Raw genomic sequence first — 23,829 nt, 5'->3', positions numbered from 1 at the left:
TAAATGCACTGAGTTGCCGCCATGTGATTGGCTGATTAGAAATTAAGTGTTAACAAGAAGTTGGACAGGTGTACCTAATAAAGTGGCCAGTGAGTGTATATGTCAGTGAGACACCTATATATGTATATTTATATTTAATGCAGCGCTAGATAGCAATAAAGCCAGTAATTCAATTGCCGGCTTTTCATTTCTCCTTCACAAACCCGACAGGATATGAGACATGATTACATACAGTAAACCATCTCATATCCCCTTTCTTTTTGCATATTCCACACTACTAATGTTAGTAGTGTGTATGTGCAAAATTTGGCCGCTGTAGCTGCTCAAATAAAGGGTTAAATGGCGGAAAAAATTGGCGTGGGCTCCCGCGCAATTTTCTCCGCCAGAGTGGTAAAGCCAGTGACTGACGGCAGATATTAATAGCCAGGAGAGGGTCCATGGTTATTGGCCCCCCCGTGGCTAAAAACATCTGCCCCCAGCCACCCCAGAAAAGGCACATCTGGAAGATGCGCCTATTCTGGCACTTGGCCACTCTCTTCCCACTCCCGTGTAGCGGTGGGATATGGGGTAATGAAGGGTTAATGCCACCTTGCTATTGTAAGGTGACATTAAGCCAGATTAATAATGGAGAGGCGTCAATTATGTCACCTATCCATTATTAATCCAATTGTTTGAAAGTGTTAAAAAACACACACACACATGATTTAAAAGTATTTTAATGAAATAAACACAGCGGTTGTTTTAATATTTTATTGCTCTCTCAATCCATTTTCAGACCCTCGCTTGGCAAAACAATACACACACAATATACATACCTTCTGCTGACCCGTCACGTCCCACGAGGTAATCCATCTGTAGGGGTTAAAATAATTTACAAGCAGGAGCCCTGCAAAAGCAGCTGTGCTCGTGCTTGTAATTCCCCGGCGAATTAAGGAAATGTAGGTCATTGACCTACATTTCCTTCAGTCGCGGTGATGCGCCCCCTGGTGGATTTCCTCATGACCTGGAGCGTGGGAAAAAGTTCCCAGGCTGCAGTTCATGAGAACATCCAGCAGGGGCGCATCACCGCGACTGAATGTAAGTATAGATCACTGCTTTCCTTTCAGCACCCGGGGATTACAGGCACGAGCGAGTGGTTTATCGCAGCTCCTGCCTGTAATATTAGTTAACCCCTTCAGATGGATTACCTCGTGGGACGTGACAGTTCATCAGAGAGGGTATGTATATTGTGTGTTTATTGTTTTGCCAAGCGAGGGCCTGAAAATGGATTGAGAGAGCAATAAAATATTAAAACAACCGCTGTGTTTATTTCATTAAAATACTTTTTAATCATGTGTGTGTGTGTTTTTTAACCCTTTCAGACAAATGGATTAATAATGGATAGGTGTCATCATTGACGCCTCTCCATTATTAATGTGGCTTAATGTCACCTTACAATAGCAAGGTGGCATTAACCCTTCATTACCCCATATCCCACCGTTACACGGGAGTGGGAAGAGAGTGGCCAAGTGCCAGAATAGGCGCATCTTCCAGATGTGCCTTTTCTGGGGTGGCTGGGGGCAGATGTTTTTAGCCACGGGGGGGCCAATAACCATGGACCCTCTCTAGGCTATTAATATCTGCCCTCAGTCACTGGCTTTACCACTCTGGCGGAGAAAATTGCGCGGGAGCCCACGTCAATTTTTTCCGCAATTTAACCCTTTAATTTCATAGCTAGAGACCCCAAATTTGACACACAGACACTTGTTACATTAGTGAAGAGGAATATGTAATAAAAGACGGGATATGAGATGGTTTACTGTGTGTAAACCATGTCTCATATCCTGTCGGGTTTGTGAAGGAGAAGGAAAAAGCCGGCAATTGAATTAGCGGCTTTAATGCTATCTAGCGCTGCATTAAAAATAAATATACATATATAGGTGTCTCACTGACATATATATATGTATATATACCTATTCTATGTGTATATATCTACTCTATTCTAACCTGTCAGTGTGATTTTACTGTACACAGCGCTGATTTGCCGGCTTTTCAAAGGACACCGGTGCGTAAAAATCGGACAGCAATACGGATGTCATACGGATGTCAGACAGATGTTGCGATAAAAAATCGCATGACACTCGCATGATTTTCCTCCGTTTTTTCGGTCCGTTAATCGGACCGATTTGTCTCTCGCCAGTGGAAATGTACCCTAAAAGGGGTTTTCCTATCAGATGCACAGATCACGTATATATAGAAAAGGCGATGATCCGATCCTAAATATTAATTCCTCTCTCTTTTGAGGGGGTTAATATTTCTGATAATGCCCCCCCCCCCGAATACTCTGTAGTGCTTTTAGGGGTAAAAGTGTTAATTCATATCATCTCTCTGTTGGTCTAAGATCGTGAAATGGTAAATAATTGATATCGCTGGCAGTCTGCGGTGGTGAAAGGGTTAATCTCTCTGGAAGTCTAGCATGATGATGGGATTAATACAATCTAATATTAATGGTGGTCCAGGGTGATGAACGGGTTCATTCCTAACATCTCCGGTGGTCTAGCGTGGAAAAAGGGTTAATTTTAATATTTTAATATTTCCGAAGGTCTGGGGTGGTGTGGAGGTTAATACCTAATTTCTGATAGCCGTTGCATGAAGAAGTGGTTAATTTCTAATATATCTGGTCAGCAAGAGTTGTGTAGGAGTTAATACGGAATTATCAATGGAGGTCTAGCGTGGTGAAAGGGTTAAATTTATTTTGTCGCGTGGTGAAAGGATTAATACCTAATATCTCTGGTGATCTAAGGCTACGTTCACATTTGCGGCCAGCGCCGCAGCGTCGGGCGCCGCAGCGGCGCCGCATGCGTCATGCGCCCCTATATTTAACATGGGGGCGCATGGACATGCGGCGCACTTGCGTTTTGCGCCGCATGCGTCGCTGCGGCGCCCGCGTCCAGGCGCAGGGGACGCAGCAAGTTGCATTTTTGCTGCGTCCAAATTCAATGAAAAAAACGACGCATGCGGCGCAAAACGCAGCGTTGTGCATGCATTTTGCTGCGTTTTTGTTTGCGTTGTGCGCTGCGGCGCCGACGCTGCGGCGCACAACGCAAATGTGAACGTAGCCTTAGATGGTAAATGAGTTAATATTTAATATATTGGGTCTGCTTGTCTAGCATCATGAAGGGGATAAAATCTAATCTCTCTGGAGGTCTAGGGGGCAATGGAGTTAATGGGAGAATTTGTGATGCGCCTGGTCGGATATATGAAAGGTCTGCAGCACATATGTCATACTCAGGCCGCAGGGTGAGTAGTATATGTGGCCCGTGAGGCCAGAGACTCCCCCGCCCAGCATCGCACTGTCAACCATATCGGCAATACCTGATATTCCCTCTCCCACCATTCCCCCTCTGCGGTCTCACATCTCAGTGCAGGGGGCGCGATGACGTTATCACAACGTGCCGGCTATACCGAGGTGTGCAGAGGAAGACACTGGAGCAGTGGGGAAAAATGGGCAGAGTTCAGTATTTATTTTTATGTGGGGCCCATTATACTGCATGGAGCATTATGTGGGGCCTATTATACTGTATGGAGAACTATGTCAGGCCCATTATACTGTATGGAGGACTATGTGGGGCCATTATACTGTATGTAGCACTATGTGGGGCCCATTATACTGTATGGAGGACTATGTGGGGCCATTATACTGTATGGAGCACTATGTGGAGCCATTATACTGTATGGAGGACTATGTGGGTCCCATTATACTGTATGGAGGACTATGTGGGGCCATTATACTGTATGGAGCACTATGTGGGGCCCATTATACTGTATGGAGGACTATGTGGGGCCATTATACTGCATGGAGGACTATGTGGGGCCTATTATATTGTATGGAGGACTATGTGGGGCCATTATACTGTATGGAGCACTATGTGGAGCCATTATATTGTATGAAGGACTATGTGGGCCATTATACTGTATGGAGCACTATGTGGAACCATTATACTGTATGGAGGACTATGTGGGGCCATTATACTGTATGGAGCACTATGTGGAGCCATTATACTGTATGGAGCACTATGTGGAGCCATTATATTGTATGAAGGACTATGTGGGCCATTATACTGTATGGAGCACTATGTGGAACCATTATACTGTATGGAGGACTATGTGGGGCCATTATACTGTATGGAGCACTATGTGGAGCCATTATACTGTATGGAGGACTATGTGGGGCCATTATACTGTATGGAGCACTATGTGGGGCCCATTATACTGTATGGAGCACTATGTGGGTCTCATTACACGTATAGAGCACTTTTTGTGGCCATTACTCTGTATGGAGCACTATGTGGGGCCATTATTCTGTATGGAGCACTATGTGGGGACCATTATTCTGTATGGGGCACTATGTGAAGCCATTATACTGTATGGAGCACTATGTGGGGCCCATTATACTGCATGGAGGGCTATGTGGGTCGATTATACTGTATGGAGGACTTTTTGTGGCCATTATTCTGTATGGAGCACTATGTGGGGTCACAAATGTATGGAGCACTTTTTGTGGCCCTTATACAGTATGGAGCACTATATAAGGCCATTATACTGTATAGAGCACTATGTGGGGCCCATTATACTGTATGGAGCACTATGTGAGGTCATTATACTGTATTGAGCATTATGTGGGACCCATTACACGGTATGGAGCACTTTTTGTGGCCATTATTCTGTATGGACCACTATGTGGGGCCATTATTCTGTATGGAGCACTATGTGGGGACCATTATTCTGTATGGGGCACTATGTGGGGCCAATTATACTGTATGGAGCACTATGTGGGGCCAATATATTGAATGGAGCACTATGTGGAGCAATTATACTGTATTGGAGCACTATGTGAGGCCATTATACTGTATGGAGCACTATGTGGGGCGCATTATACTGTATGGAGGGCTATGTGGGTCGATTATACTGTATGGAGGAGTTTTTGTAGCCATTATACTGTATGGAGTACTGTGTAGGGATTACAGTTGGAGAATCATACTGTGATGGGGTCACCATTCTTTGTTGGGGGACTGACAGGAGGGGGGTACGTTGGAGTCACCATACTTTGCATGTGGAGAGTACTGTGGAGGTATCATACTGCGTATGGGGGCACTTTTGTTTGCATCATAATTTATCTGTATTAATCAAGTTTTTTTATCCTCTGTCATTGCATATTTATCCATATTTTTGGATCATAAATCGCACCCCAAATTTTGAGGAGAAAATAGGAAAAAAAATGTAATGTGTCAAATGGGGATCTGTCTCATAGTCCGAATTTAGCTTACTGGGGGACGGAGGCGGCAGTGGCTTTTCTTGAAGACCACCGCCGGGACACCCCCTCCTTCCAGCCAAGGACCTGCAAGCATCGCCCCACTTCTGCTGCAGCCAGCTTCCTGCAGCGTCAACCCTGCCTCCTGTGACCTCGCTTTTTCCTTTGGGGAAAACTGCATTTAATAGAACGCAAAATATGGTAAATTCGGTCATATGCTTTTACTGCTCCTACATAACATATTATATTACTCCAATATTTCATTCTAAGATCTATTAATTTAAATGTACTTTGTTTGTGGGACAATCCCTTTATGTGTCTTTCCATATGAAAAATGTAATCGTTAAGATTGGCTGGCGACATTGTCCAAGATATTAATTTTAGCCGTCTGTGTATATGAGTTTGCCATCTCTGATCTAGAGTGTAGTGGTTTATGCTATTATCTGAGGTTGCATATATCATTTGATACAATATCATCAAAATGGGTTTAAACCTCCATTCTGATTAATGTCATACCAAATACAGATTATACAGCCACCAGCAGGGGGAACTCACTAAATACAGATCTATACAGCCACCACTAGGAGGAACTCACTACATACAGAGCTATACAGTCACCACTAGGGGGAGCTCACTACATACAGATCTATACAGCCACCACTAGGAGGAACTCACTACATTCAGATCTATATAAAGCCACCACTAGGGGGAGCTCACTACATTCAGATCTATATAAAGCCACCACTAGGAGGAACTCACTACATTCAGATCTATATAAAGCCACCACTAGAGGGAGCTCACTACATTCAGATCTATGCAGCCAACACTAGGAGGAACTCACTACATTCAGATCTATATAAAGCCACCACTAGGAGGATCTCACTACATTCAGATCTATATAAAGCCACCACTAGGAGGAACTCACTACATTCAGATCTATATAAAGCCACCACTAGAGGGAGCTCACTACATTCAGATCTATGCAGCCACCACTAGGAGGAACTCACTACATTCAGATCTATGCAGCCGCCACTAGAGGGAGCTCACTATATACAGATCTATGCAGCCACCACTAGGAGGAACTCACTACATTCAGATCTATATAAAGCCACCACTAGGAGGAACTCACTACATTCAGATCTATGCAGCCACCACTAGAGGGAGCTCACTACATACAGATCTATGCAGCCACCACTAGGAGGAACTCACTACATTCAGATCTATATAAAGCCACCATTAGGGGGAGCTCACTACATTCAGATCTATATAAAGCCACCATTAGGGGGAGCTCACTACATTCAGATCTATATAAAGCCACCATTAGGGGGAGCTCACTACATTCAGATCTATATAAAGCCACCACTAGGAGGAACTCACTACATTAAGATCTATGCAGACACCACTAGGAGGAGCTCACTACATTCAGATCTATATAAAGCAACCATTAGGGGGAGCTTACGACATACAGATTTATACAGCCACCACTAGGGGAGCTAATTATATACAGATTTCTGCCACCACTTGGGAGAGATCACTGTATACAATTTTATACAGCCACCACTAGGAGGAGCTCACTATATACAGATTATACAGCTAGCACTAGGTGGAGCTCACTACATACAAATTTATACAACCACCACTAGGAGGAGCTCACTACATACAGATTATGCAGCCACCATTAGGAAGCGGTCACTACATACAGATTTATACAGCCACCACTACCAGGAGCTCAGTACTTACAGATCATACAGCCACCACTAGGGGACGCGCACTACATATGGATTTATACAGCCACCACTAGGGGGAGCTCAGTATATATATAGATTTATACTGCCACCAGTAGGAGTAGCTCACTGTATATAGATTTATACAGCCACCACTAGAGGGAGATCACTGCAAACAGATGTATACAGACAACATAAATAAGATCCATCCCCTTAAGTGTGCCCAATGCTGGGGTCCCAGGTGCTAGGAATCACAGTGGTCCTTTTGGTCGGAGCCTCACTGGATCAGACATTAATAGCTGATCCTATGGTGGGAAGATGGAGTCAAATCTCCAGCAATGACAGGCAGTTGTGTAGACCCAACGCTGGAATGAACAGCTGCGGGATGATAAAGCTTGGCTTCTCAATACACGATACCAAAGCCAAGACGACCTTAGAGTCCAAAGAGAAAAATAAACCTCTCCGCCATTGATTTTTTTCTTGCTCGCTCTCGTTTTAATTCCGCTTTCTCTCTTTTAAATATTCAATTTAGGTGACAGCAGATCAATCGCTGCCCTTCTTCCCCCGTCCCGGTCTGTCAGGCTGCAGGCAGTAAGCTCTCTATACAATCATGTGCGAATGATCACACGGCAGATGAAGAAAAAAAAAATGCCAGCCATAAATCAGGCCGGATCTCCACGTCCTCTAAATTTAATCTGACACTCAATCTCTGCTGTTAAATAAAAGCCCCATAAAAGAGGCAGCGGCAATCCGTCCTGCGATCTGTCATTGTAATGGACTTCCCAGACGGCGGCGGCGGTGGAGCGGAGGCCGCAGTACGTGTTGTGGGAGTCTGCGCTGTGCGATTTTAAGGGGTATTTCAACCTAAAATGACCTTAAAAAAAAGAAAAAAGGCTTATATCTGTTCCTGACAACCAATAAGGGTCTGTGCACACGTTGAGTGTTTGGATGCAGACATTTCTGAACAATTTTTGCATCTCTTGACAGAAAAAATTCAGCTGCAAAAATGCACGTTTTTGATGCATTTTTACAGATTTTTTATGTGTTTTTGCTGTGTTTTCGATGCATTTTTGCAGGTATGTTTGGAGAGCAATGAGCGATATAGAGCTAGATAATAGATCTAGATAGGCAGACAGACATATAATTGCACCCCCCCCGACATACTGTAAAATTGCACCCTGTGGAGCTTATTGAACAGCTTTCTATCATTACATAAATAAATGAAAAAACCCACATGGGGTTCCTCCCATTTTTGATAACCAGCAGATGTAAAGCAGACAGCTGTGGGCTGGGAAGGTTCATATATATTGGGCCCTTCCCAGCCTGAAAATACCAGCCCGCAGCCACCCTGTGGAACATCACATGAGGTGCTCCAATCCTGGTGCTTTGCCCGGCTCTTCCTGATTGCCCTGGTGCGCTGAAAATCGTTGTAGTGGAATTTAGTAGGGGTTGATGTCAGCTGTGAATTGTCCAAAAACAAGCCCTGGTGTTAGTAATGGAGAGGTGTTTATCACGGCTTTTCTGACATTCACTCTGCGCTCTGGACTACGTCGGAGCTGCGTGGGAACTTTTCTTTCTAATGAATTGGTGAACGAGGCGCAGTCTCTTGTGTTTATTTCTCTCTGTTTTTCAGGTATCCATTTGTGGACTGGGTAGGATTCTCTGGACTACATTGAATATGTTGGACTACGTCGGATTCAGTGGGCTACGTCGGATTACCTGGACAATGTTGGATTCGGTGGACTACATCAGACCTACATGGGAACATTTTTTTTAATAAATTGGTGACCGAGGGAAAGTGTCAAGGACTGTTTATTGCCAGCCGTGTTTTTGGACAATTCACAGCTAACATAAACCTCAAAACCATTACCCCGATTGCCACCCCACCAGGGCAATCGGGTAGAGTCGGGCAAAGCTCCAGGACTGGAGCATCCAATGTGATGTACCAATTCTGGGGCGCCTGTTGGCTGGCACTTTTATGTTGGGAAGGGCCCAATAACCATGGATCTTGCCAGCCTAATAATATAAGCCTGCAGCTGTCTGCTTTGCCTTTGCTGGTTATCAAAAAATGGAGGGACTCCACGTCGCTCTTTACATTTATTTAATCATAAAAAAACTGTCCAACAAGCTCCACAGGGTGCAATTTTATAATATGCCAGGTGGTTGTGCAATTATATGTATATGTCTTCCTGTCTATTTACATGTTTGTCTATATGTCTGTTTATTTGTCTGTCTGTCTATTTTTCTGGCTTTTGATATGTCTGTTTATATGTCTGTCTACATGTCTGTCAACATGACTGTATATATATGTCTACATGTCTGTATATATATATATCTGTCTACGAGTCTGTCCACAAGTCTGTCTATGTCTGTTTATATGTCTGTCTACATGGCTGTATATACCGGTAAATATCTGTCTACATGTCTGTTTATATGTCTTTCTATGTCTGTTTATATGTCTGTCTACGGGTGTATATATATTTGTCTACTTGTCTTTTTATATGTCTTTGAATATTTTTCCTAAATGTCCGATATGGGCATAACCCTTCAAGACACATAAAAAGCTAACAAAAACATAAATGTCTATTCCTCTGTTACAATGCATCAGTTATACCTGCCACTCCTACCAAACACCAACTCCTCTTACTTTAAAGAACCCTTCCCTGTACTTCGGAAGGAATCAAGTTCCTTAGTAAAGTTCTTCAAATTAATAGATCATGTTTCAATCCTCTGTATAATTTTTATACATCACAATAAGATCACTCCAAATTCATCACCCCCCAACCCCACGCCCCTCGCCCAAGTTGCAGAATCCAAATCTTTCCAACCTTAACCCCAATGGGGGGTGAGTAATTGAGGCTTCTGGGTCATAATAGACCTAAAACATCTTCCTTGTGCCATTTATAATTGTGGGGTCTTCTTGAGAGTCAAAAGGGCATATAGACCTAGTACCACTGCACCCCCCCTAATACACCATATCCATGGTAATGTCCTACAAGACAAGCAATTTAATATTTCACTTGTAAGATTTTGCATTTTTTGCTGCACCTACATAATTGTATTGGCTTTACTGCTGTCGCCTGACATTGAGTGCTCAGCTTAATTTTCCTATCATACAGAGACACCTACCCCTCTTTTCCCGGCCTCTTCGTTGAGGGCAGCTATCCAAGCCTTCAGCCATTGACTCCTCCAGCTATTCAATGATAAAATCCAGGACAGTAGAGAGTCGGCCTCGCTCTGCGCACCGGAATATGACGTCTTCGTTTTACGTTTCCACCGACCGTTCAGGACGTACTGGACGAGATATACCGCGATGGTCACCAAGGAGGCAAAAAAAAGGGTCACCAGGCATAACCACTGAAACTCTCCAAACCAAGACATGGCTCCAAGAGACTCCCAAGATTCATGAAATGATAGATTGTAATTCCTAAGATGCTTCCGGTTCCCCTGTAAGGGTCAAAAATAGTAAAACGGAAAATGGGGGACGTGTTCCATGTCCATCGACGGGGGACCGGAGGACAGAAGATGGCTTCACCTCAACTGTAAGACTCCGAGGTGGAGAGAAACTGGAATTCCCAAGTGGAATGAGTCGGAACAAGTGTAAAATGGACTGGAATTGTTCCCAGCATCCCTGGTCCCAGAAAGCGGAGGTGGCAAGACGAGCGCTGGCATAGACCCAACGAAAAATTTCCCCGGCCTCAGACCTGTAGGAGGAACGTGGTCTCCTCCTGAGGGTAGACGTCAAGAACAAACGGGCCCATTCTCCTCTCCAGCTGCACCTCGGTACCGGCGGATGGATCCAGGAAAGTTGGCTCCTTCCAGGAATAGTGGAGTTCCCCTCTAATTCCTCTGAAGACAGCAGCTCGGGACTTTCATCGTTAAAGTCACAGCGTCGCCCAGAAGAAGTGTCTAGGGGGAAGAGATCACATCGTTAGTGAACCTTCAATAAACAGAAAACATCCCGTCAGCTGAGTGTAAGCCATGAGATCCCGAAGCACGTGCCCCGAGAACCAAAACAGGCCTTGTACCCGTGCCCGGGTGGTCAAAGATTAGACAAACATGGCCGCTTTCCACCGAGAACAGCGCCACACCTGCCTACAGGTTGTGTGAGGTATTGCAGCTCAGTCCCAGTTTGCTTCAATGGATCCACGTTACAACCTAAAAAAACAGGCGCGGAGCTGTTTCTGGAAGAAAAGAGGCATATTTTTCTAATCGTGGACAACCCCTTTAAGTATAACCTTGTAAAACTTGCACAAACTTATTTTGCGGCACCTATGAACAAAAAAAAAACAACAACAGTGCCCTTTCTATGCTTGGGAGTCAAGTGGGCGGTCCTACTCAGTGATTTATATATAGACTTGATCGAAAAGAACACTGCTCCTTTCCCTTGCTTAGGAGTCCAGTGGGAGGTCCTACTTGATAAGAGATGGTTGTTGAGTTGAGATAGATTTATGTTAATAGAGATAGTTGTTAATGAGTAGGACCGCCCACTTGACTCCTGAGAACAGAAAGGACAATTGCCTTTTCCCACAAATTTATACATCAGTTATTGAATTGTCTCTTAAGCATAGATAGAGCAGTGGTGTTTTCCTATAATCACTGAGTAGGACCGCCCACTGGACTCCCAAGCATAGAAAGAGCAGTAATCTCTTCCCATAAATCTATATATTACTGAGTAGGACCGCCCTCTGGACTCCTGAGCATAGAAACAGCAGAAATCTATTCTCGCAAATCTATAGATCACTGAGTAGGACCGCCCACTGGACTCCTGATCACAGAAAGAGCAGAAATCTATTCTCACAAATCTATAGATCACTGAGTAGGACCGCCTACTGGACTCCTGATCACAGAAAGAGCAGAAATCTATTCTCACAAATCTATAGATCACTGTGTAGGACCGCCCACTGGACTCCTGAGCATAGGAAGAGCAGAAATCTATTCTCACAAATCTATAGATCACTGAATAGGACGGCCCTCTGGACTCCTGAGCATAGAAGGAGCAGAAATCTATTCTCACAAATCTATAGATCACTGAGTAGGACCGCCCACTGGACTCCTGAGCATAGGAAGAGCAGAAATCTATTCTCACAAATCTATAGATCACTGAGTAGGACCGCCCACTGGACTCCTGATCACAGAAAGAGCAAAAATATATTCTCACAAATCTATAGATCACTGAGTAGGACCGCCCTCTGGACTCCTGAACATATAAAGAGCAGAAATCTATTCTCACAAATCTATAGATCACTGAGTAGGACCGCCCACTGGACTCCTGAGCATAGGAAGAGCAGAAATCTATTCTCACAAATCTATAGATCACTGAGTAGGACCGCCCACTGGACTCCTGATCACAGAAAGAGCAAAAATATATTCTCACAAATCTATAGATCACTGAGTAGGACCGCCCTCTGGACTCCTGAACATATAAAGAGCAGAAATCTATTCTCACAAATCTATAGATCACTGAGTAGGACCGCCCACTGGACTCCTGAGCATAGGAAGAGCAGAAATCTATTCTCACAAATCTATAGATCACTGAGTAGGACCGCCCACTGGACTCCTGATCACAGAAAGAGCAAAAATATATTCTCACAAATCTATAGATCACTGAGTAGGACCGCCCTCTGGACTCCTGAACATATAAAGAGCAGAAATCTATTCTCACAAATCTATAGATCGCTGAGTAGGACCGCCCACTGGACTCCTGATCACAGAAAGAGCAGAAATCTATTCTCACATATCTATAGATCACTGAGTAGGACCGCCCACTGGACTCCTGAGCATAGAAAGAGCAGAAATCTATTCTCACAAATCTATAGATCACTGAGTAGGACCGCCCACTGGACTCCTGAGCATAGGAAGAGCAGAAATCTATTCTCACAAATCTATATTACTGAGTAGGACCGCCCACTGGACTCCTGACTATAGAAAGAGCAGAAATATCTTCCTATAAATCTATATATTACTGAGGACCGCCCACTGGACTCCTGAGCATAGAAAGAGCAGAAATATATTCTCACAAATCTATATATTACTGAGTAGGACCGCCCACTGGACTCCTGAGCTTAGAAAGAGCAGAAATAACTTCTTACAAACCTATATATCACTGAGTAGGACTGCCCACTGGACTCCTGACCATTGAAAGAGCAGAAATCTATTCTCACAAATCTATATTACTGAGTAGGACCGCCCACTGGACTCCTGACTATAGAAAGAGCAGAAATATCTTCCTATAAATCTATATATTACTGAGTAGGACCGCCCATTGGACTCCTGAGCATAGAAAGGGCAGAAATCTTTTTCCCATAAATCTATATATTAAATACTGAATATGACCGCCCACTGGACTCCTAAGCCTAGAAATGGGGTAAAATCTTCTTTTCCTACAAATTAATATGTCTATCACTAATTAGGACCGCCCACTGGACTCTAGAACATTTAAAGGGGCAATGATCTCGTTGCAGAAATCTATATAAGAATCTGCTCAGCTCCTACGCCTCCTTTATATCATGCTGCTCACAGGTCAGGAGGCACGTCTGGCGTATCAGGGGCCCTTTTAGGCGGACCTATTTGAGGATTGCATAGCATTCCTGTCCTGTCAATCTGTCAGCAGAACGTAGGCAGCTATTACAGCCTGCACTGTTACTGGGAGCTGCTTCGTTGCCCAATGATTGGGATACACTGATGACAAGTAATAATTGGGGAATTGTTATTTAGGCAGTTCCCTATGTTATTAGTGGAGGTTTTGTGTTGACAGAATGGATTATTTCATTTTCGGATGTGAATACAATCTCGCCTTCTACCTTCCTTTCCTGACACGATACGCCGAGGGTTTTGTTTGCGCTCTATTTATAGGGAAACACTTATCTATAGTGTACATTTTCTGCATCGAGTTTCCATGACAACCCCGTAAACTCCACTGTGCGCTCACCTAGGTCGGTCTTTGTTTTAACCAAAAGGGGTCACTTATTTATTTATTTTTTGTATTTCGCCAATACTTGCTTAAATACTTTTTTTTTTTTTTTTTTTTAAGGAATCAACCATATTTTTAGAAAGAAAAAAAAATGTGCATGATCCCTTTAAGAGCCATTCTGTCAGGGTTCTTACACACCTACACAGGGCAGGTAGTGTAAATAGTGATTTCCTGTCCTTCTCTGGCAGCTACGCCCTGGTGTTGTACACACAAGTGTGGTAAAGAAATAGCAGACTAGTGTTTATACTACCGGCAAGGTGCGGCTTCATTCAATGTATAAAGGCAGACAAAGCAAAGCAAATAAACAGATTCAGTTTATTTACCATTCAATTTTGAGTACGCTGGCCCTTTAAGACACACTTAAAGGAGACTTGTCACTTGCCATAAATATGTATTTTTTTTTGCCTGGTGTAAAAGCTGCTGTTCTCCTGAATACGGCGTAGCTTTTATTTCATTCCTGCGCCTCTCCGTTACTCAGATACGACTCCCTCTTCCTTGTATGTAAATTAAATCTTGTTGCCTAACTGGGAGTGGTCACCAAGAAGACGCCCACAGAGATCTGGTGACCGCGCCCAGTTGGCTAACAAGCCTATACAGAGAAAACGGGGTCATATCTCAGGAACGGAGAGGCGCAGGAACAAAAGAAAAACATCGCCGGACTCAGGAGAACAGCGGCATTGACATCAGATATAGAAATAACATATTAGGCATCCACCCTTAAAGGGGTTATACCTAATTCCATAAATAGAAACCTTAGCTATCCACAAGCGGTATAACAGCTTAGTCCCATTCACTTCAATGGAGCTGAGCTGCAATTCCAGACAAAACCTCTTGACAGGTGTGGCGCTGTTTCTGTGGAGGGGGAAAAAACAGCACTAAAACACTAAGAAGAGTGAGCAAAAATCCCCAGGTGACTTTTAATGGCACCCAGCTATCACAAAAAACAAACATAATTACCAAACTATTTATTAACAGATGTAACTTTTCTTTCCTGGTGCTTTTTTCATGCAATAATTTACTAATTTCTTTGTTAAACATTTGGAAATTAATAAAGAGATATTGACTGATCCCTATCATACTTTGAGATTGAACTTTCACATAGGATCTGCCAGACTCATCACTTTCTTTTAACCTCAGTCTTAATAATATCTTAAAATTCCATCCCCTCCCCTTGGGGGAGGAGACTGGTACCTTCTCTTTAACTATTGGCTGACAATGACCTGGGCTGAACTCCCCACCCCTGAGGAGCTGCACAGTATACAAAAAGATGGGGAATTGGTCCAAGATTCATGGAGGGGCAAACAAACTGCAACCTCCCCCTATGTTGGGTGGACCCTCATCTTAGCAGCAGAATTGGGGGCCACAATTAGCGATCCTGTAAAACAGCCTAAAAGCAAGAAACTTCTCATCTAGTGAACAATGGGAAGAAGTTATACATTGATGATCTATCCTTAGGTCCTGTATATGAGGGAGTCCAGGGAGATGGCTGAACGGTAATGTATGGTTTGCTTTAGACTCGGAGAACCCTTTTAAAGCAAAATGATCAGACATGTCGAAATGCAACATGCCCGATTCTTCATATTTTTGGCATCTACTATCCTGGGGGGAGCCAGGACACCACCACACAACATATACCCACTACATATTGACAGGTTTGACCACCTTTCATCTAAAGTCACCTCTAAAGTAAAACTTGGGATCGAAACGCGGGTCGTTCAAGTGCGCCCATATCTCAGGCATTGGTTAATACGAACCTTCGCATTATGAGCGTCGATATCTCATCCTGACGTGACTACTCCCATCAGTGTGCTCAAAGGTGAATAGATAAGATATAAAAAGGTGGCGAACTACTAAGACAATACGTAGGGAGGGGAGAAACCATTATTGGGGAAGGCCGGGCACACAGAATGACGGATCGCCCTACGACCTGCACCTATTCATTACCAGGCTGATGAAAATTACATAGCTGTCAGCCCTAAATTATCTGCATCCTCTATAGGATCAGGCAGTAAAACGATGACAAGAGCTTCCAGGCACCATAATTAAGCGGTAATAGACATCAATAAAAGTGCAACCAGCACGAGAATGCAGCATATACCACGGAGCAGCCCGAAAAGGGAGAAAAAGGGGGAATTAATATATACGGCAGGTCTTGTGGGGTGTTCCCGTATACGGCAGGTTTTGTGATGTGTTCCCGGTATACGGCAGGTCCTGTGGGGTGTTCTCGGTATACGGCAGGTCTTGTGGGGTGTTCTCGGTATACAGCAGGTCTTGTGGGGTGTTCTCGGTATACAGCAGGTCTTGTGAGGTGTTCCCAGTATACAGCTGGTCTTGTGGGGTGTTTTCGGTATACGGCAGGTCTTGTGGGGTGTTCCCGGTATACGGCAGGTCTTGTGGGGTGTTCTCGGTATACAGCAGGTCTTGTGAGGTGTTCCCAGTATACAGCAGGTCTTGTGGGGTGTTCCCGGTATACGGCAGGTCTTGTGGGGTGTTCCCGGTATATACGGCAGGTCTTGTGGGGTGTTCCCGGTATATACGGCAGGTCTTGTGGGGTGTTCCCGGTATACGGCAGGTCTTGTGGGTGTTCCTGGTATACGGCAGGTCTTGTGGGGTGTTCCCGGTATACGGCAGGTCTTGTGGGGTGTTTTCGGTATACGGCAGGTCTTGTGGGGTGTTCCCGGTATACGGCAGGTCTTGTGGGGTGTTCCCGGTATACGGCAGGTCTTGTGGGGTGTTCCCGGTATACGGCAGGTCTTGTGGGGTGTTCCTGGTATACGGCAGGTCTTGTGGGGTGTTTTCGGTATACGGCAGGTCTTGTGGGGTGTTCCCGGTATACAGCAGGTCTTGTGGGGTGTTCCCGGTATACGGCAGATCTTGTGGGGTGTTCCCGGTATACGGCCGGTCTTGTGGGGTGTTCCCGGTAAACAGCAGGTCTTGTGGGCTGTTTTCGATATACGGCAGGTCTTGTGGGGTGTTCCCGGTATACGGCAGGTCTTGTGGGCTGTTTTCGATATACGGTAGGTCTTGTGGGGTGTTCCCGGTATACGGCAGGTCTTGTGGGGTGTTCCCGGTATTCGGCAGGTCTTGTGGGCTGTTTTTGATATACGGCAGGTCTTGTGGGAGGTTCCCAACATTTCCAAGTCAATGAGTCATTGTCTTCTGCAGAGTCAATAAGTTGTTTTTAGTTCTAACTGTTTCCGGGAAAGTTGGGTGACAACCAATAAGGCCACCAATACTCCATTGGAAGTTGTCACCCAGTTTTTAACCCAACGATATAAAACAAATCTGGTAAATAAAATCTAACGACGGCCCCATCTATCGCGGTCGTGGCGGTCATATTGGACATCACCCAACTTTCCCAGGGACAGAAATTAGAGAAATTGTAACAATTAGGTCACAGAGGAAAACATCTGGGTTCTTCAAGGTAAAAAGTCTTGTAGTTTGTAAAGTTCAAAAGAAAGTGAAAGGGGTGGTCAAACAAAAGCAGGAGAAGAAGAGGAGGAGGAGGGGGAGATGTCACCATTGTGGAGCCCTGGGAGCTTTTCTTACTTCCTGGTGAAACAAACAGGAACTGAAGTCTCATTGTTACAAAGCTGCAGCAGCGAGAAGTCACATCCACATAGTGTGAATAGAGTCAGGTCCCAGCCTGCAGATAACCCCTCGTGTGCCAGCGCAATGCAACTATTAGACGTCGCCATCTCCGCTGACTTCTATATGGGTCGACTCGTTACAAAAAAAAGTGCGCCAAAGTGGCTGAATTGTCGCCCAGTCCTGTCCGCTGCGCTCAGCCTGGTACCGCTCAGCCCACCCCGGTGACGATCACCATCACGCTGTCTGGACCGCTCTCAGCTTCCGTGCCCACGAATGGGACTCTGTCCTACTTATCCGGTCTACTCAAGGGCACGGCTATGGCACCCCGTCTTGTGCCAGCGCACCCGACCCCTTCCTACCTGTTCATGTGACTCAGCAGACCCCCAGGCCTTGTGATCCCACACTGCAGGAGCCCAGCACCCGGCTGCTGCTGCTGCTGCTGGCCAGAGGAAAAAGCCCAATGCCAGGAGGCGTGGCCAGGATTCTCACATTTGCATAATGAGGGCCTCCCATAATGCCTGCAGTGAGTGTGACTGGAGGAGGCTGCAGGGGAGAGGCTGCACGCTTAACCCTATAGCTCCTGCACTGCCTCTGCCACAGAGGGGCACCTTCTACGCCTTGCAATCTGGAAATTATGGTGTTAACCCTAAACAACATGCTGCCCTCCCCATTAGAGATGCCCTTTTTACTCTTTCCTTTCCAGAGCTTTTTCCTTGTTTTATTTACCCCCTGGTCTGACTGGTGTCTGTGCTCATTGATCCAGTACATATTAGACGTCCCTCCATTCCAACTGGAGAGAGGACTACAAATCCCATGATGCCATGGGACATAAAAAAACGACTAAATGCTGCCGGACAGTGGAGATCTTGTGCAATTACAACGCTTTGTAAAAGCAGAAAATAAGGACACCCCCTCTCAGAGGCATTAAAAGCTGAGATGCCCCCTAATGTGCTCAGAGGGGACTATCAGCTTACTGGTGGCCCATGACGGTGGACTGCGGGTGCCCCATGACGGTGGACTGCGGGTGCCCCATGACGATGGACTCCGGGTGCCCCATGACGATGGACTCCAGGCACTGAGCTGTGACTGTGGAGGATGCACAGGAAGTGCCATCTACAGACCATTGACTTTACACTGACCAGCAAAAGGGGAACGATGTTTTGAACTTGTGACTTTCAGGCTCCATATCTCACCATCCACTGCTGCTGTGATCATGAGACTTCTATCATTTTATAGATAGACAATCATCTTGGCTATCTCATACATAAATGTGACTTGCAGCTATTTAGCATATGATTAGTTATGCAGATTCTCGTCATGTTGCTGCATTATTACGGTTTTGTTCCTAAAAATCGAAATTTTGTTTTGGCTTTCACTGCAGCCTGAAGCCTTGTGCTCTCGATTACATCCAAACGTGTCTCCACCAACATCTGATCCCAGGTCTCTTCTCCACATTCCCCATGTTGGTGCGCACTGGTCGCATCGCTTGGGTCTGTATCCAGCTTCTTCATCTCTACCCACCAGTGTTGGATTGGGTTGAGGTCTGGAGACTGTGGGGACAATCCAGCACCTCCACTTCATTATCATTGAACCATTCCTTCGCCAATCTCGATGTATGCTTCGGGTCATTGTCCTGCTGGAACACTATGTCGTCCTTTTCATACCCATATTACTCGAGTGTATAAAGTATCTCATCTTGTAGGACGCTCAGCACTGAGACCACCATCAATCCTGGTCAAGTATCCAACGCCTCCGACTGTGAAACAACCTCAAATCATCAGGCTTCCTCCACCAAACTTCACAGTTGCTTCAATTTCCCGATCCGTTAGCCTCTTTTTCCCTTGTTTCTTCCAGACCCATTTGCCCCATCAGAGCCGTCTATTGACTTTCGTGTCATCGATGCAAATCACCCGTTTCCAATCTTCCACCATTCACTTTTCATACTTTTTTTGCAAACCCAAGACGACGCTTCTTTTGACGATATTGAAGTTGTGGCTTCTTCACCTTTTTTCAGGCCCCCAATCCAGACTTGTGTAACGTCGGTCGCACGGTGTTTGCCTGGACATGTGTGAGATCACTATTATGAAGCATACGAGCCTCCTCCTATGATTGTGATGAGACGACTTGTTGACTCCGATATTTTGCCTGGACGTCCACCTCTTTGCTTCTGAATGGATGGACGGACTTCACTTCATATTCTTCCAGCTGTCATGGCGCTCACATGATGCAGTTTGGCAATTTTCTTGGTCGAGAGACCGCCATCGATGATCTGGATGTTGGTTTTTCTTTTCTTGAGAAATCTTCATGGCTGCTCCTCGATTCGAACCAGTGAACTCTTCACCACCATGAACTTTCAATACCATGTTAGTCCGCATGTTTCTGGCGTTACTGTGAGCCGCCTGCGTGGCCTTAAGTTGCTCCAATGGCTGCAGCGTCTCCAGACTTGTCTCCCATCGAGCACATCTGGGACGTCAGTGATCAGCAATTACATAGGAGCTGCCAGCAGTGGATCTTGATGATTTTGTTATCCAAGCGCAGAACATTCATTAGACGACCATTAATAATCCCAGTGACAGCAACCAAGGCTGTAAGTGTGGGGATTTCTGTGTTCTCATACTCAATACTGAATAAATCCAGATTTATTGATAATTTGGTTATTTATATTTCATCGTTTAATGTCTCCATCCTGAGATTTTCATCATTCCATGACTTTTCCTTCTTGGTGTTGCAATTTCAATGTTGAGGAGTATATATCTCGCATCTATCAGGCTGACAAGGGGTTACACGCACAATAATAAATGACTGGCCTGTAGATGATGGCAGATGTCAGTGGATTACTTCCAGGGGAATGTGTCCATAAGGAATGAAGCTCATAATAATTAGACAGACGGTCATTAATTAGGAAAAGGTGACAATTCTATTCTCGGGCTTAGAAGACGACGAAACGTTACACTGCAGATATTTAGTAATCACAGGTGGGCGTCCGCTTATTAATACCCCTGGCCAGGAATCCACCTTCACGTGGGGGTCACAGTTATGAGCAGAGGATAGTCTCGAGGAGAGCGGCTGAACACATGTTGTAAGACGAACCTCCTATATTATGAATAACTAGCTTTTAGTGCAAATTGCCACACTCTTTGGTCATCCCTTTTTTTTTTTTTACATATATAACGTGCTAAACAACAGCCCCCCAAAAAACCGAATAAAAATAGAATTACAGAGCAGTAAGAACTTGTTGGCTGCCAGGTGTCACCACTAGAAGGAGCTCACTGTGTGAATTGTGTACAATGGGCTCCTCAGCTCCCTCTAGTGGTGGCCCCAGGTAACTAGCAAGATATTCTTTATATCTCTATCAGAAAAAAAACAACTGTGAAACCTATAAAGTATATAATATTGCATTCAAATTTTTGTTGTTCAACTTTTAAGTTTAGTTGGCACTGTGCTGTGGAAAGAAGAAAGGTCTTCATTGTTTATTAATCAGGATTTTTGGAGGCTTAGGTGGAGAACTTGACAATGTAGGTGCAATTGTAAGCGCTGAATATAGCAGGGTGGAGCAATAAAAAGTATCACTAAGGCATGAGTAAACCTCGAAGTATCAGGAATTACACATCTTGATCTTTGTTAATTTCCCAGGAGATAAGCCACCGTCATAGCAGCAGGTTTCTCCGCTTTCCCCATTAAAAACATGTTGCTTCGTGGGCAGAACGTTCTCCCATGGCCTGCAGGGTCTCTGGACTTGTCTCCCATCGGGCTCGTCTCGGACATATGTCTCGGACCCAAGGAACCTTTAGTTTTATGAAGGAGAAACACTCACTAATCAGTATCACTCATGATGTAAAACGGATGATTGCAGTGATCGCAGAGGCGAGACCACCAGGAGTCACACATTGGTGGTCTTTCTTACAGAGACGCCATATATCCCCCTGTAAGGTAGCGCAGTATAAGAGCTTGATGGTGACGAGGTCACTGCAGCCAGGATTCCTTCATGTAGTGACCGAGGATGATAAAACTTTCAGGAACTCCAGGCACGCAGCACGAGTACGCGCTCAGTGTATACACAGAGCAGGAAGATGGAGGCACGTCATGTAGGAGAACATACCGGGGGTGACAGCACCAAGCATGAACAGGAGCATAGACCCCGGATTATTCCTAATCCCATATACAGCATGCCTGTGAATGCCTAATATACAGTGATTTGAAAAAGTATTCATACCACGTGAACGTTTCCACATTTTTTTCACGTCACAGCCACAAACTTCAAAAGGAAATGATACGGGGCTTTCTAAATATTTTAAAAAAATCTAAATCTGAAAATTGAAGCGCATTAGTATTCAGACCCCCTGGGTCAACACTTTGTAGGAGCACCTTTCGCCGAACTTGCTGCTGCAGTCTTTTGGGGTCTGTCTCTACCAGCTTTGCACATCTAGAGGTGACATTTTTGACCCTTCTTCTCTGCACACTCGCTCTGTGAGATTGGATGGAGACATCTGATCGGCCATTTACATGTCTTGTCTCAGATTTTAACTGGGATTTCAGTCTGGACGGTGACTTAATCCATCCATTGCAGCTCTGGCAGGATATTTAGGATCGCTGTCCTGCTGGAAGGTGAACCTACACCCCAGTTTTAAATCTTTTGCAGCCTCTAACAGGTTTTCCTTCAGGACTGCCTGTATTTAGCTCCATCTTCCCATCAACTCTAACCAGCTTCCCTGCCCCTGCTTAAGAAAAGCCTCCCCACAGCATGATGCTGCCACCACCATGTGTGATGTTGGGGATGGTGTTTTCAGGGTGATGTGCAGTGTTAGTTTTCTCCCACACATAACGCTTTGCATTAAGCCCAAAAAGTTCTCCTTTGGTCTTATCTGACCGGAGCACCTTCTTCCACATGCTAGCTCTGTGCACTACATGACTTTTTGCAAACGGGGCTTCTTATCACTTCCTTTCAAAAATGTCTTTCTTCTTGTCCGTCTTCTATAAAGGCCAGATTTGTGGAGTATATGACTAATAGTTGTCCTGTGCACAGATTCTCCCATCTGAGCTGTAGATCTCAGCAGCTCCTCCATAGTGACCATGGGCCTCTTGGCTGCTTCTTTAATTACTGGCGAGCAGCTTATGATCTCAGTTTAGGCGGTTGGCCATGTCTTGGTAGGTTTGCAGTTGGGCCATACTCCTTAAATTTTTAGAAGATGGATTGAACAGTGGCTCAATGAGATGTTCAGAGCTGGGGGCTACTTTTTTTTTTATAACTTAACCCTGATTTATTCTTCTCCACAACTTTATCCCTGACCTGTCTGGTGTGCTCCTTGGTTTTCATTATGTCACAATGTTCTCAAACCTCTGAGGCCTTCACGGAACAGTTGTAGTTATACTGACTAGAAATTACACTCAGGTGGACTTAATTTACTAATTATGCAACTTCTGGAGGAGATTGGTCACTCAGGATTTTATTTAGGAGCATCAGTTTATATAACAAGGGGCTGAAAACAAATGCATCTCACAATTTTCAGATTTATGCTTTTTAAAATAATTAAAAATCATGTATCATTTCTTTAACACTTCACAAATAATTGCTACTTAGCGTATAGAACAACCAGGAGAAAACAATACAATAAAATAAAATTCCTTCTTTAAATTTTGTTTTATTCAAACGAGTTAATTACAAAATAGTTTCGTTAACCGGGAAATTCTGAACAATTAGGTGATATTAATTTGTTTAATATAAACCTGATAGATCAATATTTGCACAAATACAAACATATATTACAGAATCACCGGGAAGAGGTCTAGAACGATACATAACTTATCCAGCTCAATTTCGAAAAGGTGGGACGTTTGTGAGTTTTTTATTGTTAGGTTTACTACTTTGCAATGGTTACTTCTGCTGGCTCTGGGTACTAATCCGGTCTCAAGTCTTTTATGACAGCCGATAGAGGACGGTTATGGGACAACACTATCTATTCTAGCTGACATCTTTTAGCCTACTTATGGAGCTGCCCTTTAAGTTTTTTTTAATATATATATATATATATATATATATATATATATATATATATATATATATATAGTTAGGTCCATATATATTTGGACAGAGACAACATTTTTCTAATTTTGGTTATGGACATTACCACAATGAATTTTAAACAAAACAATTCAGATGCAGTTGAAGTTCAGACTTTCAGCTTTCATTTGAGGGTATCCACATTAAAATTGGATGAAGGATTTAGGAGTTTCAGCTCCTTAACATGTGCCAC

The 23,829-nt window shown here is 44.3% G+C and overlaps 1 protein-coding gene across 2 annotated transcripts in view; it reads right to left on the bottom strand.

Annotated features, from left to right (window-relative positions):
• The window catches only part of C2CD2 (C2 calcium dependent domain containing 2), a 97,594-nt gene that overhangs the window by 62,633 nt on the left and 11,132 nt on the right, over window positions 1-23,829 (bottom strand). Inside the window, exons 1-2 of one of the 2 annotated variants that reach the window (XM_077293826.1) lie at window positions 17,938-18,069; window positions 10,144-10,923 (exon numbers count right to left, since the gene is read on the bottom strand). In XM_077293826.1, the coding sequence (XP_077149941.1) occupies window positions 10,144-10,395 (252 nt within the window). In that variant the 5' untranslated portion in view covers window positions 10,396-10,923; window positions 17,938-18,069. Of the gene's footprint in view, window positions 1-10,143; window positions 10,924-17,937; window positions 18,070-23,829 lie in introns of those variants that run through there. The other variant, XM_077293827.1, reaches the window with a different exon arrangement.

The sequence above is a fragment of the Ranitomeya variabilis genome, chromosome 3, assembly GCF_051348905.1.
Source record: "Ranitomeya variabilis isolate aRanVar5 chromosome 3, aRanVar5.hap1, whole genome shotgun sequence".
Taxonomy (NCBI): Eukaryota; Metazoa; Chordata; class Amphibia; order Anura; family Dendrobatidae; genus Ranitomeya; species Ranitomeya variabilis.
This window is presented reverse-complemented; position numbering and strand designations above follow the sequence as displayed.